This window comes from Geospiza fortis, unplaced genomic scaffold, assembly GCF_000277835.1.
Source record: "Geospiza fortis unplaced genomic scaffold, GeoFor_1.0 scaffold171, whole genome shotgun sequence".
Lineage (NCBI taxonomy): Eukaryota > Metazoa > Chordata > Aves > Passeriformes > Thraupidae > Geospiza > Geospiza fortis.
The window spans coordinates 7,776,649-7,791,554 of NW_005054313.1; the positions used below are offsets into that span (position 1 = coordinate 7,776,649).

General features: G+C 37.5%; 1 protein-coding gene across 1 annotated transcript in view; it reads right to left on the reverse strand.

Annotated features, from left to right (window-relative positions):
* Positions 1-725: 725 nt before the first annotated feature.
* TARS3 (threonyl-tRNA synthetase 3) overlaps positions 726-14,906 on the reverse strand; it is a 14,807-nt gene continuing 626 nt past the window's right edge. Inside the window, exons 2-19 of the mRNA XM_031055910.1 lie at positions 14,133-14,225; positions 13,175-13,365; positions 12,528-12,651; positions 11,300-11,421; positions 10,390-10,507; positions 10,100-10,164; positions 9,372-9,450; positions 8,042-8,188; positions 7,328-7,426; positions 6,825-6,991; positions 6,163-6,325; positions 5,409-5,546; positions 4,830-4,907; positions 4,630-4,730; positions 3,403-3,507; positions 2,533-2,605; positions 1,703-1,817; positions 726-1,587 (exon numbers count right to left, since the gene is read on the reverse strand). Of these exons, the coding sequence (XP_030911770.1) occupies positions 1,439-1,587; positions 1,703-1,817; positions 2,533-2,605; positions 3,403-3,507; positions 4,630-4,730; positions 4,830-4,907; positions 5,409-5,546; positions 6,163-6,325; positions 6,825-6,991; positions 7,328-7,426; positions 8,042-8,188; positions 9,372-9,450; positions 10,100-10,164; positions 10,390-10,507; positions 11,300-11,421; positions 12,528-12,651; positions 13,175-13,365; positions 14,133-14,225 (2,127 nt within the window). The 3' untranslated portion in view covers positions 726-1,438. The remainder of the gene's footprint in view (positions 1,588-1,702; positions 1,818-2,532; positions 2,606-3,402; positions 3,508-4,629; positions 4,731-4,829; positions 4,908-5,408; positions 5,547-6,162; positions 6,326-6,824; positions 6,992-7,327; positions 7,427-8,041; positions 8,189-9,371; positions 9,451-10,099; positions 10,165-10,389; positions 10,508-11,299; positions 11,422-12,527; positions 12,652-13,174; positions 13,366-14,132; positions 14,226-14,906) is intronic.

Below are 14,906 nucleotides of genomic sequence, written 5' to 3' on the forward strand. Positions count from 1 at the left end.
CGGCGGCGCCAGGGCGGCCCCTCACGGGAGCGGACACCGGCAAAGCCCGAAATTCGCTCTGAAACCCCCGAAACACCCTCAGAACCTCAGTGCTGCAGGCTCAGTACACCGCACATGGAGCACGGAAGCGATCGTCCGTAAAAATGTAGGTATTATAAAATATAGAAATAAAAATTGCCCGCCACTCCCCGCGTTCATTCTGTCAAGTGGAACAGAAAGCTTTCCTGTTGTTACTTCAATGTTTTTCCCCCCCTTTTCTTTTAGAAGCAGGAGATAAAAACAGATCCACAAACCCAAACGAACACAAAACCAAACACAGACCTATTAAACACAGGTCTGTACGAGTGTGAGGCAAAAGTAAAACATAAGCTTTGTATTTGTGTTAATATTTACACACTAAATTGTAGTTTCTGCTTCATGGCTGTGATATTTAAATCACAACTAGAGCTGTATAGCTTAGGTAACTGAGCAATACATGTAACACTATCTAAGCCTGTTAACTATATAACAACATATTTAAGTGAAAAAAAGGTAAAAATTAATCTCTCAAGAAATCCAGCTCAATTGCCTGCAACAGCAGCTTTAAAAATCATTTCTAAGCATAAACAAAACAGAAATATGGCCAGCTTCAAGTCCAGCTTACTGTTTTAAAATTAAAATTGTCCTCTGCTCCTTTTCAGCATCCTAACTACTTCCAGCAAATAAGGTAATAAATTACACACAAAGATTTTTCAAAGTGTTTTTCTTTTTGTTTTAGTAAAAAGCCAAAACAACAGCAAACAGAGGGAAAAACATAAAACACTTCACACAAAGTTACAGTAATTGAACTGCATTCTTGGCAACCACCATCACAGCAACCAGTCATCACACCAACTCCACGAGTGCCTTGTTACACTGAGACTTCCAACAAAGACTCCAGTGCATTCATAGTCTCTGAACACACATTCTGAAACAACCAAGCTATTCAATTCCACCCCCAGTCCCCCAAATTTTTGTTACCATCTGGAGCTAGAAAAAAACCTAACGCAAACTGCTCCTGAGGCACCTGTGCACTGCCAGGCTCAGGATGCCAGGTCACAGCCAGGTACCTGCTCCGTGACTGAGGGAGCTCAGCACCCCCAGCATCTCCCCTGTCCTTCCCAGCCTTCTGATCCCCACCATGGTACAGCCCTGACTTATTTCCACAGCAAACCCACCACATCAGAGGTGTAGGACTTTCTAAATAAGCATTCTGCAATTCAGGCAACCCATGCGATTGTTAAAGGAGTTGGCAGGTGCATCTGTCCTCTCATGCTTTTCCTGGAGCACCAACAGGGCTCCATTTGCTTATTTTGTGTATCCATTAACTGAAAATTCTCTCAGATGAGCATCACTGCTGTGCAGGAAGAAACAAACATTTCACATAGGCAGCTAATATTTTTTTTTCCTAGCAGCAACATCAGAATTCTTCTTCTGCATTTGCAATTTGTGAAGTCTTAAATTTCTTGAGTTTTTCAATAGTAGAAGATATTGAAATCTCTCCATGAACTTTGTTGTCTCTGGTTCGCACATTGACAGCATTATTTGCTTTCTCCTTTTCTCCAACCACTGCAAGACATAGCACAAAATATTGCACAATCTACATTAGAAAATGAGCCTAGAACAAACTTTGTCCAACATTAGAACTTAAATGATATTCAGAAATGTAAGATGCTGCAATTACCTAAAATGAAGTTATACTGAGCCAGCTGTGCATTTCTAATTTTCTTGTTTAATGTGCAACTTTGATCTAGATCCACATCCGACATAAATCCTGCTTCAAAAAACTGGTTGCAAACCTAAAAAAACCCAAAGAAACCAAAACCCTCTTGGTATTACTATATAGTTTACAACATACATTTGTAAATGCTGCAATTATTGATGTCTCCCAATAATTAATTCATGCACATGCATAATTTTGTTCTTGTGGATGATTATAAGGATTTCAATGAAGTTATCTGAAGAAACCTGCAAACACAGCAGCACCTCAGCTGGGAGACAATACAGGATAACATCTATATCAAACACGTGCTGCTCTGCTACTGCACGTCAAAAACACGTCCTCAGTCTGAGAAAGGAGTAAGAGGAGTAGGAACAAACACACTTATTCTTGCATTAAAAGGAAAGCATGGGTCAGGGGTAAAACCAACGATGGTTCAAAAGGGATGTAGTCAAGAATACACATGGTGGGAAATGGAAGAAACTGGCTCTGCCTACTTAGAGCTGAGAGTGCTGTAATGAAGCATTGGTTATATAAGGTTTGCTATCCAGGATGCTTTGTCCTTGAATAATTATAGAAGTATGTACATAATTAAAGAACCCAAAATACTTAAAATTGCATACCCCCTACTCAAGACATATACAAATTTTGGACAGAAACTTGTATATTGAAAAATTTACCTCTCCCCCCACCATGTCTCCAGAGTTATCAAGCATTAATTCCCTGTTCTAGGACGAGCACAAAGGATCTCTGAAATCTGCCTGCTGCCACAAGGAGACAAGCTGTCCTCTCACCTGCTGCGCGTATTGCTCCGAGGTGGGGCCCACAGGCACAACCATCACCTGCCGTGGAGACAGCCAGAACGGCCTGGCCAGCACAGGACAGACAGGAAACAAAGGTGCATTTTACATTTCCACTCACAGCCACAGTCATGTTCCACAATAATAATTTCTGTACAGAATTATTTACATTAGCTAAGGATGTTGGATAGTGTATTATCTCCCTCATTTCAAGTTCATACAAAATAGCAAATAGACTGATTCCAGTAAAATGACATATGGGGAAGTTGGACCTTCTGTTTTCTTCCTAGATGACTTCACAACTTTAAACAGAATTTTTTCTGCATAATTTTCACTCTTATCTATTACTTTACAGTGAAGGTGGACAGTCAGGTGACTGAAAATAAGAATTAACTCTTCCTTAGTAATTTAAATACATTCACAAAGAAATATTTCCAGATCTTATCCAAGATAAAATGATCAATCTTAGAAGTACAAAAATATTTCACATTTTACGATTACTTAATGCCTGTGTATACACAAATAACTGCTTTACATACATCTGACACACTGCTGGTACAAAAGCACAATTTTTAAGAAAAAAGGAACAAGAATAATGCAGGACTTACACATTCAATTACAATTCCTATTTTTGCATTATTTTTCTTTTTTTCTGCAGTCTCATGAAATTGTATGGATATCATACAACTTAGACCAGAAAACCAGACTTTTCTTGTAATCTTACAAATTTTGAGAAAATTTTAGGGGTATTATTTTTGCATTATAATATATGGGACAATAGGAAGGACATACAGTTTCTACATAGTCAAAGTCTTCTTAGAATTCCATTTGTTAGAACTGTTAAAGTCTTAGATTTCCACATACCATTTTCCTCCATAATTTTCTGCTAGAATAGCAATCATTCTCTCCACAGATCCCAAAATAGCTCTGTGAATAATCACTGGCCTTTTCTTGTCATCACCATCCTTACTGAAAAAAAAATGAAGGTTTTTGTTTAAAAATAAAGTTATCTCAGCTCACACACATGTAATCTTACTAATATTTTTGATTCTACTTTTAACATAAAGACAAATTTTAGTTAGTTATACTTATGAAAAGCCTACTGGTTTTATTAAAAATGTACTTCAAGTCAGCTGGCCTTTTAAAGAAATTCTAATTTAAAATAATCACGCCTGCAGCTAGTGGCAGAGACACACTCTTAAACTTAAGAAGACACTTGACTGACTCAGCACCATTTTTGTGCATTTCAATATTTTATGTACTTCCTTGCACTCTCTTTCCATCAGGACTTGCTTTTATTTTGTTGCACAGGAACTTACCTGCCCTTACTTTTCATTACTTCACTTAAATTACAATCCTGAAATTTAAAAAAAACTGGCTTTAAAAAAAAGCCAGTTCATAATAATATTATCACCTACCATAAAAACTATAACATCTACAGTAGAATATGCCACAGGACCAAAAAATTACAAATTCTTATCCATCTTCCCCATCTTCAAAATATGCAAAACTGAAACACAGATTTGCAAAAATACAACCCACAAAATGAGTACTCAAGTCAATGTGGCATTAAAATTAATTTGCTCAGTGGGCCTAGCTGGAAACCAGACAGATTTTCACTAAAAGCTGTTTGCACTTGGTTTATGTTCAAAGTTAACTAATTTAATCTGATAAAAATAAAGAACCACTTAGTACAAACATACTTGCTCCTTACGGCATGTTTGAATTTGTGTGCTGTGTCTTCCAAGGAGACACAATGACTAGGCTGAAAAAGAAAACTGACTCAGCTGAGGGGTTTTTAGCATTACTTATGATCAATTGTCTTCAAAACTGGCAGACAAGACAGAAAATGAGATTTTCCTGCATTTACAATTAAAGTGAGCTATCATTACATTGAAAAAATATCTTCAAGTTCATGACTCACTCCTCTACCCACTGGGGGTGTTTGCTCTGCCTACCAGCTGACTGATTTACAAGTTAATAATTTGTTAAATGAGCAATATAGCATTAGTACATAATGGGAATTACAGATCATGAAAGCTATTGTTTAATTTCATTTTAAAAAGGAAGATATTCAGCTTAACCACTCACCCAACGTAAGTAAGATTAAACCGAATGGGTAGCTGGAAGTCAAGCTGGATCGTGGCACATTGATGGTACCTACCAATTGCATCTTTGATTTTAATATCAATCTGTGAAGCAAAATTACACAGTTACTAAATATAGTTTGCCTGCAGAACATCTGCATTTCTGTCCATCCCAAAGTTATACTGAAATGCTGAGTCACTAACCTTAGGACCATAAAATGCTCCATCTCCTGGATTCAAACTCCATTGCTCTCCAAAGTTATTCAAGCTATTCTGAAGTTGCTGATCATAATAATGAGAGAGTAATTAAAACAAGTATAGAAAGGCCTCTCATTACTGGAAGCCAAAGCAACTGCCTTTGAAATTCAAAAGGAGTGAAAAGGCAGCACAACCTCTATTGTTCAAGCATTTGCTCGTTTATGATAAATAATGTGGAAATAGTGGTTCCTTGTATAAATATAATTTTTATAATTATAAATATATATAATTTATATAGAAAAATTTATATATAAAATTCTATAATATTTTTTTCTGATTAATCAGAAAAATATTAATAGAAATTTAACTAGTTCAAGGTAAGGGGCTAAGTAAGAATCTGAAAGTTCTGATTTTCTATAGAAACTTCAGATTTAATGTGATGTTTTCCTACAAGAATTTCCACCAAGGGCAGTATTTAGCATGTGATTTAAGCAATTTCCCCATGTAGCATGGTAGAAGTCAGTTAAATATCTATCTCAAGTACAAATATTAAGGGGTTTGTTTGTTTGCTTCTAAATTAATTACCTTTTCTGCATGATCCCAGATCTCTAAATCTCCAAGATAATTTTCTGGTCTTGTAGAAAGATGTAGTTGAAAGGTAAAGCCAAAGACAGCATACACTGACTTCAAGAAATCAAGACAGTCCTTAATTTCTTCTTCAATCTTAAACATAAAACATATTAAATACGTTAAAATTAACTCACATAAAAATGCAATTGAATCTACTGAATTCCTCATAACAAGAACATAAGAGTCCATTAAATAAGAAAGAATTAAAAATCACTTGAAAATTACATCCAAGAAATCCAACTCCATTTAACGGGCAAAGAGAGATCTGAGGTGTTGTGGCTTCAAAGCATGGCAAGAAAAGTGGTATTTTTGTTAAGCATGAGGTTCTGGAGTCAAATTGTATCCTGAATTAAAGAACATCAATTTTTACATGTAGTTCCACTAAAGTCTATGGCATTACTGACAAAATTAAGGTTTTATTCAGCAGTACTATAGAAAACAATGCGATCAACTGCTTTTTTTTTGCAGAGGGAGATGGAAAATGCAACAAATCTTACTTTCTGGGGTTTAGTTGCTCAATGCATCTTTCTAAATAAAATGAAGCACCTAGAAAAAAACTATCAAAAGCAGCTTTATGCTATACAATGGAAGAATCAAGAGTTGAAATACTTCAGGAATTTTTTTCTTGTTTACTGTTAGTTTGCACTGGGAGAGGGAAGGGTTTTTTTGGTTGACTGGTGGGGATGTGGAAGGTGCCTTTTTTTTTTACCTGTTCCATTGTGCAAAAGATGTGAGCATCATCTTGTTGGAAACGCCTTACACGAGTCAAGCCACTCAAAGTGCCCGAGAGCTCATTTCGGTGAAGAACTCCAAAATCTGCAAGTCTAAGAGGCAATTCCCTCCAGGATCGGGGACGATGGGCAAACATCAAGCTAAAAGGAACATTGAAGAACCTTCCTTTTATCCTTCTTACAGGAGATTTAGGACAACACAGAAATAAACCAAGCTCAGTACAGACAGTAATCACATTTTTAAGTATTTACTCATTCAGAGTGTCTACATCCTGAAAGACAGGCACACAGAAGAAGCACACCACTCAGTGTACTGCTGAAGATCACTGAGGAAAAAAACACTGCAAGAGTAAATTGAGACTGGTTAATCTGTATCCTTTTTGGACCATCACATCTGATGCCCACCTCTATCCAACAGAATTGGTATTTACTAGTGCTACAGACTAGTATTAGCATGCACCAACCCAGCTCAGTGCAGACATACTGCAAAGGTCTGCTTTGGGGCACTGTCAGAGAAGCTCTCTGGACACAGTCTATCATAAACATACATGACTGTGTATTAATACTCCTTTTATTTCTCCTCAGCCCCAAAAAGGATAAATGACATAAAATAAGAAATTTTCCAGTTGAGAGTACAAACCAATGTCCTGGACAATTCATGGGTTTAAGGGCAAAGGTTTCCTTCTCAATCTCAAATGAGAACATATTTTCACTGTAGTGCTGCCAGTGTCCTGAAGCTTCCCAGAGTTTACTGTTGAAGACATTCGGAGACACAACTTCAGTGAAATTACGCCTGCGATATTCCCCCTAGAGAACAAATGCAACATTGAAAAGGTGAGAGAGCTTTTGACAAGCAAAAGCTTGATTCTTTTCAACTGTGGTATTATGATGGCAATTTACAGGGACACAATAGGACTATTGCACATGTAGACTTTGCACAGCTGGAAAAACACAGCTTCCCTCTGCCTTATTTTGAAAAAAGTTAAATTTGTATAATCCTTGCAAAAATCTTGTATATGTTTACATACATAGATACTTCTCTTTCTGTGGCTAGCTCAGCACTATGAATGGCCTATCATTTAAGATCAGCAAATGACAATAAAGTTGTTAGGACTTCTATCAGTAACATCAGTTTATACTCACCCGTATGAAATCCACAAGAGTGTTATAAAGAAAGGCACCTCTAGGGAGGAAAAAGCAGCTTCCAGGACTCAAATCATGAAAGAAGAAGAGTTCTTGCTCCTAGGTAAATCAAAACCAGAATGTTCTAACAGCAATTCAGAGAGAATTGCAGAATGCAACTACTTCACACACATCAAGACACTGCTTGTAAAGATGGACTATTACTGCAACAAGATGATTTATGGTCTACAAGTTCTCAGCAAGACCAGTTAATTGATCTGCAGTTCTTACTCTTAGAGATTTGTAAGAACACCAAATTCCATTTGATTCTTTGACCATATAAACACACATTTCCCCAGATTTACACCTATTATAAAGAATGATCAAACCATGTTCTTTCCACAATTCCCAAATTAATTATCTTCTGTGAAAAACAGAGTGGTTTAGGCAGTATCTGCAAAGACTCTACATTAATAGGTTTCAGGTTTATATCCCTAAACTAAGGGACTAAAGCCATTAACTTCTTCCCAACATTAGTTTAATGCTCATATGCAAATGATGAGTTTGTAGAACTAAAATTTTAAAATATAAGTAACACCAAGAAGCACATGGGACTGGCTCCCCTTAAAAGTGTCAAAAAACAACAACAAAAAATCAAACCAAAACTAAAATACATGGGAAGAGAATAATTTCTATAATAGAAATATAAAAGAAGTAGACAGTGGAACAGTGTACCTTTCCAATTTTCCTATGATCCCGGTTTTTGGCTTCTTCCTGGACTTTTTCCCACTCCTTCATCATTTTGTTATCAGGAAAGGATATTCCATATATTCTCTGCAGAGTTTCCATGTCAGATTTTCCTTCCCAATATGTAGAGGAACTCTGATACACAAAATCCATACTTTAGGATAATATCAGGGGAAGAGGGATAAACACTAACCCATTCGAACATTATTGCATTTTTCCTTGGGAAAAGAATTATATGCAGTCCTTCAGCATTTGTTTGTAATACAAAGAGACTTGCAGTGCCTTTTAGTCAGCATACTAACATGGAAGACAAGCAGAAGTGACAGGTCAAATCCTATTTTATTCTGCTTAGGGACCTTGTTTTAACTCACATCATGGCATATTTTATTATTTCATGTTATGGCTTTTAAAAAGGCAGGAGTTGTTTACATTGAAAGCATAATGCAGTAAGAAAACAAGAAAGGCAAACCAAACCTAATTCTCAGTTAAATCTGAGCAGTTTTAACCCTCTACCCACTCAATCCCTGGAACTCAGGAGTTCCATACACTTCAGTTTGGAAGCCAGGAAAAGCCACAATGATGAATGTTCCAAAGAGCTCAGACTAATAAGGTTACCAAAAGTAGGATCTGTGAGTATACACCGTACATTCAGAGGCCTCTGCAAACACTGTCTCTGGCTTCCCTGGAAGCAATGCCATTTTGTAACAGCAGCACTTGCAGACCTGCTAAGGTCCACTTTATCTCCTGTACCTGAAAATCTCCTGTACCTGACAAGGTCAAAATACTATTTTCTGACCCAGTGAGTACTTAATGTGAACTTACTGCAGAACAGAGCATGTACACCCCCTTGTAGTCAGACTAAGCAGGACCCTTGTCCTGTGAAGTGCAGTGCTGATAGGAGATAGCGGCACAGTCCTGCCACAGGGGCTTAGGCTGCTCTTCTCTCCTGTGCATGGCAGAATTGGTTCCACAGCTCATCTGGTCACCACTAGCTAGAGTAGTTTTGCAGTGCTCTTCATCAGTTTAAATGAGCAGGTTACTACACTAATACTCTGATAAAAAACATGCTGGTAACTTTCACTGAGGTACTACTGCCTTAGCCAAGAATCAGTAAATGTCAGACACAGATCAACAATTAAAGTCAGTAGTTCTAGTTGTACAATGGGAACTGGAAAAGAAATGAAGAACTATTCTACAGTAAGCAAAGAAAACAATACAAAGGACCAATCCTAGTACAATCAGCTCAGGAAAAATAAATATATAAATAAATCAATGGACCATTTATTTCAGTTTTGATGCACAGTTAATTTAAACTTACCTTAACTATTTTAAGGGCCTTAATTTTTCCAGTGTGTCTCACATGTGGTCCCTTGCAGAGATCAATCAATGGACCACATCTATATGCCAAAACAAAAAGAGTGTTCATTTCCCAGCAACCCAACATTTTTCAATACATTCACTAATGGCACACAAGCTCATGTTTGACTCATTCAAACATGCCAGCAAATATAAACATGCAGCATGAAGCAAATTCAGTGCACCTTAAATGCAACTGTGCCTTCTACCTGAAGAGGAATATTCACTCAGTAAATGCTCAGCACAACTGATCCATTTTCAAGAGCATCATAACACATTTGCCAATTCATACAGTTCCTTATGTGAACTTGTTCAAGTTGGCCAGGAAATTTTAAAGCATGCACATCAAACAGAAAATGATGTTGCCATTTTCCAACCAACTAACAAGTAACTGAATGAGCAGGTTCTTCACCCCACACTGAGCTAGAGAGAGCTTTAGTCATTATGCAGCAAGACAATGTCAGAGATGGCAACTTACTTTAATCAGTCTGCTGAAACCAGAGTGAATAAAAACTGAATTTGACATTTGTCCACAAACTGAGACCTAATCTGTCCCAGCAGAGAAAGAAAATCTCATTCTACCTATGTAGCAATATTAATTGCAAGCTTAAGTCCCAATCACACAAGAATTCAGAACTCAGAATAAAAAAAATCCCAAATTATTCTTTCAGTTCAAGTATATTCCTTTACCTGTATACTGTGGTAGTTGGTGTCTTCACCTTCTCATTAAGGATACGACACTTAAACTTATTATACTGTGTGTGGAAGCATGAAAAGCCAGAAAAGTTAACAAAATGGATAATAAAATTCTCTTCAAAAACTACATTTTTATATTACAAGTGCACCAGTAAAAGATACTTCTAACTAAAAAAAACCAAAAAAACCCCAATACAAACAAAAAACCCACCAAACAAAACAAAACAACAAATCAACAACAAAAAAAACTCCACGTCAGATCCACAGCCACTCTAAAGAGTTACCTTAAACATGTCTAACAGGATCTCCTTTTTGACTTCCAGCCTTTCAAAAGCCTGTTTCTCTTTTATGATATTTTTACAATGGTTCTCTAGTAGTGGGAATTCAGTACTAGATACACTTCTAGATAAAAAGACACAAGCAAAAGAAATATAAATTAATCATTTTGATACTCCCATTTTTCTAATGGTTTAATTTGAAAAACATGGAATGTGTTGTGATTTGTCACTGTATTTTTTGCCTTAGTTACTTACAATCAGCTGTATTTTCTAAACCCAGAAACACAGATAGTATCACTCTGAAAAAACCCATTGAAATAATTCCTTTGAATGTCTGGAACAGTCTTTGACATGATTAAATATCTGGAAGACCTATAGCTCAAAATATACATATGATTTAAGAAAAAAAACAAACCAAGGGTCAAAAAGGCTCAGCCCAGCCACAAGAGCCAGTTTATCAGCTTATGCAGATTCAGTATTCTCCCTGCCTACAGAAGGATAAGCAAGGAAAGAACAGAATTGTAAAGCTGTGCACAAGGATTAGAAAAGTAGTAAACACCTAGACAAGTTACATGCATTTGTGCCCTTTCTACAAATGACTATGGCCCCTGGAAACCAAATATGGATGACTCTTCAAGGAAACCATCCCCTTTGCCTCACAGGAACTTCAGAAAGTTCAACCCAAACACTCTGCATTTTTTCCACAGAACAGCTTCATCTCTTACAGAGCAGGTGTCTGAACACTGCTTCTGAATTTAAATATATACACAGACTCAACTGAACTGTATATACAGAAGACTATGTTTCAAATCATATTAGAGTCAGAATTATACTTTTAACATGCAGAAACAAACAAAATAATTCTAGTACTAATCTTTAATAGGAGTGTTAAAGTTCTAAGACACTGTGATTTTACCTGTCTTCAATATACATGTCATAATAAAATCCATTCTCAACGGGTGGTCCGTAGCATAAGCAGCCCCCAAAATGTCCTTCCATGGCCTCTCCAAGAATGTGAGCACTTGAATGCCAATAAACCTGTAAATGAAGTCAGCTGAGCAAACCATGAGGTCAATGGCACTGTGTAACTAAAAAGGAAATACAAAACTAGAGAGATCTGCAGGTAGGACACAGACTGGAACAAATGTTGTTCAAATTCTGAGAGAAGTAAAACAACTTTATATTACTCATTTAGAATGCTTCAAAATGAAAAGATAATGGCAGATGTGGCACTAAAGGCCCATCATACTTCAGTCTGAAATAGGATGACTACCTCTGCACAATTCCTTCAACTTAATTACTTTACCTTGTTTATTTAGAAGTTAATTTCAGTTGAAGTCTATGCACCACTAATCACATCTAAAGCAATGTAGCCAATTAGGCTGCCATTGTTCACGTTCAGTACATTTATTAATGGGCCTGTAAACTATATTACCTGAAATGTCAGAAGAGGGAAGCCAACAACACAGTAGATCAATACCAGTCTGATGTTCTGACTTATTAATTGAGACTATTTCAGAGGTACTGCTATAAGATAAAGCCTTGACAGGCTCCTGAAATGTCTCCAACAAGCTTAACCACATGAATAATTCTTTGACAAAACTGAAGTCCAATCTCAGCGTATAAAGATAACATAAGCTTCAGACTGAATACCATTAAAGAAAAATCTCATTCAAGTTGCTAAGTATACATATAGTTTAATTGACTAAGAAATGTCTACTTAAGGAACTAATAAACAGTGCCAATACAAGGGGGTGTAGATTTTATTTAATGCTCAAGTCTAATATTGGACAGTTTTTAGAAAACAGTTGAGACTGCCTCACTTTGCTTTTACCATCTGATCTTCAGATGCACTGAGCCAAACCACAGACTGCTTCAAGTTCACATACAAATCAAGGCTTTCTGTGCTAACTCCTTTGAGAAATAACTTATTTATGTAAAAGAGAAGGATGAAAAGAACACAAAGACTTTACTCACTCTCAGACTACAGGCACTTAGTATCTAATCTTTGTTGAATCATTGGAAATACATTACTTGTATAGTTTTGTGGTGTTTTTTAATATGGGATTTTTAAAGCTTAATGCTGCAACCAATTTTATGTTATTAGTTTCTTTAATCAAGCAGAAACCAGAGTGTTTACTCACAGCTTGGGCTTCTTCATTATCAAAGGTGAGCAGCTCTAGAGTACAATCTCCCTCCAGCGGACGGTCCAGATCCCAGAGTTCACCATTCACTTTAGCTATGACTGCATTTGAAGCCAACACTTGACTGAAGAAACAGAAGAGACAAAAGAAAAGAATATTTAGCTTCAGATTTGTAAAAGCCTTTAGATTTCTAAACCCCATAAGATCACATCCACATCTTGTAGCACCTGAAGACCATAAACTTTTGCTTCTGTGGTTTTCTTAAACACTTGCCTACTTTTAAGGTTTAGAACCTTAAAGTCTTGAGAGGTTTTGTTTAACACTTTTCAGTGCTGGGGATCTGGAGGAAAGGCTGTTCCTTACAACAGGTTCCACTGATTCTGCTAATTCACAAAATGTCTCAATTCCCAGCAGTGCCACGGAATTAATTGGAAGCATTATGATCCCAGCACAGAATCCCAAGCATCAGAACTGTAACCAGCTGTTTCTACTACATGAATCTGAAGTGCCAATGCTTTCCAAGCAAACCAGTTTAAGGGAGCCACCACCCACTGATCGTGATATATATTTTATACAACAAGGTAAGAGACAAATGATAGTAACAGTTTTATCACTATAGAAGTACAACTCCTTGAATGTGCAGTTACCTAATTCCTACAGCTAATTGATATGGCGTGGTTTTCCAAGATTCCCCTTCAAGTGTCTCCCCATCTGTCAGAGTAATTTTGATAGATTTGCTCTGGTTGGCTGCTCTGTAAGCTAGCAAAGCATCATGTTCTTTTTTCAGTGCTTCATAAAGCTTCAGTCTGTCTTCTATGAAGCTTGGCACACACTGGAGCTGTAAGACAAATTCGATCACGAACACGTTTGTGAGACAAAGAGAATAAAAGGATTAACAGTGTTGGTGCATCCCCAGAGGTTCCAACTTGTCAAGATTTAACTGTACTGCAATTTACACTAAAATTCAGTAAAGCATTTATAAATAATAATATACAGGATAGTCCCATCCAACTTACTGACTATTTTAGAGTGATTTTCTGATTTTCCATGCACGTTCATCAATCTGGGCCTAAATGGGTCTCTGAGCTGGACCTCAGAAAGCAGCTTATATTCCTGACCCAAAATTTGCATTTGGCAGATGTCCTGGATAAATCTGGATCACTCCAACAAGCCTTCGTTTCTGCCACTACATTCAAAGCATCAGATTCAAGCCAGACAGTTCACATGAAGGTTCCTGTATTTTAGCCTAAGGTGAGTTTTTAAGCTCTATTGTACTACATCAGTGCTGCCAATATCCCTTCAACCATTATGAATGCTCATCAACCACCACCCTCCTTAGGCACCACAAAACCACGAGCTTTATTTTCCAATAACCCAAATCCTTTTGTTACATAAAATGTAGAGATTTAATAATTTATCAGTAACCCTACTAATGGAAGATGAAGCTCTTGAATAATATGAGTTTTTTTTTCTCTGTGCTATAGCAAGCTTTCTTCCCAAAAGCTGGGATTTCAAAATACAGCAAAGTATTCCAGATTTGAGAGCCTTTTCTGAACCTGTCTGAAAACCACTCCTGTTACTATGTGGTATTAAAGAACCACTTACATCATTCTGGTGTTGGTTCACAGCTTCATTTTCCTTTTTCTTTTCCTCTTTAATTTGATTCACTGCATCAGCTGGACTTGCACTGGAGACTTTCTGAAAACAGTGAGAATACAAAGTATACCCCTATTATACCATGACCTTTTTTTTCCCAGCAATCATCAAAACAAACCAAATCAGTATAATATATGGCTAAAAAGGCAATTACAGGGAATAAGGTATGTCCTCAGTACAAAGATTTCTCATGGTACAGCTAAACTGCATCCTTTTGATGTTCTGCAGACACAGCAATGCTGCTCACCAAGCAAACTCCTCTCAATAAAATTTCCCAAATTTTACTACTACAACTATCCCTAGCAAAATTGCCCCAGAGAGGCCGTTGGAGGTCCAACCAGAGCAGTGAGCAGTCACAGCAACTTTCAGTCGTGTGATACCTCGAACAGGTTGCCTGGTGATGCTGTGGATGCCCATCCCTAGCAGTGTTCAAGGCCAGGCTGGATGGGGCTCTAATCAATCTGGTCTAGTGGAATATGTCCCTGCTCACGACAAGGTGCTTGTAACAAGATGATCTTTAGGGACCTTCCCAACACAAACCATTCTATGAACCTGCCGCCTTGGCACAAGGGTAGAGACCGCTGCCCAGTGCTGCGGGCAGACACCGCGACAGGCTTCTGCTCGGCCTGGGCACAGGCGGCTCGGTCCTGTGAGTGTCCCGTCCCTTCCCTTCCCGCCCGCCCGGGGTCACCATCCCGCCCCGAGCGGCCCCGGCGCTACCTC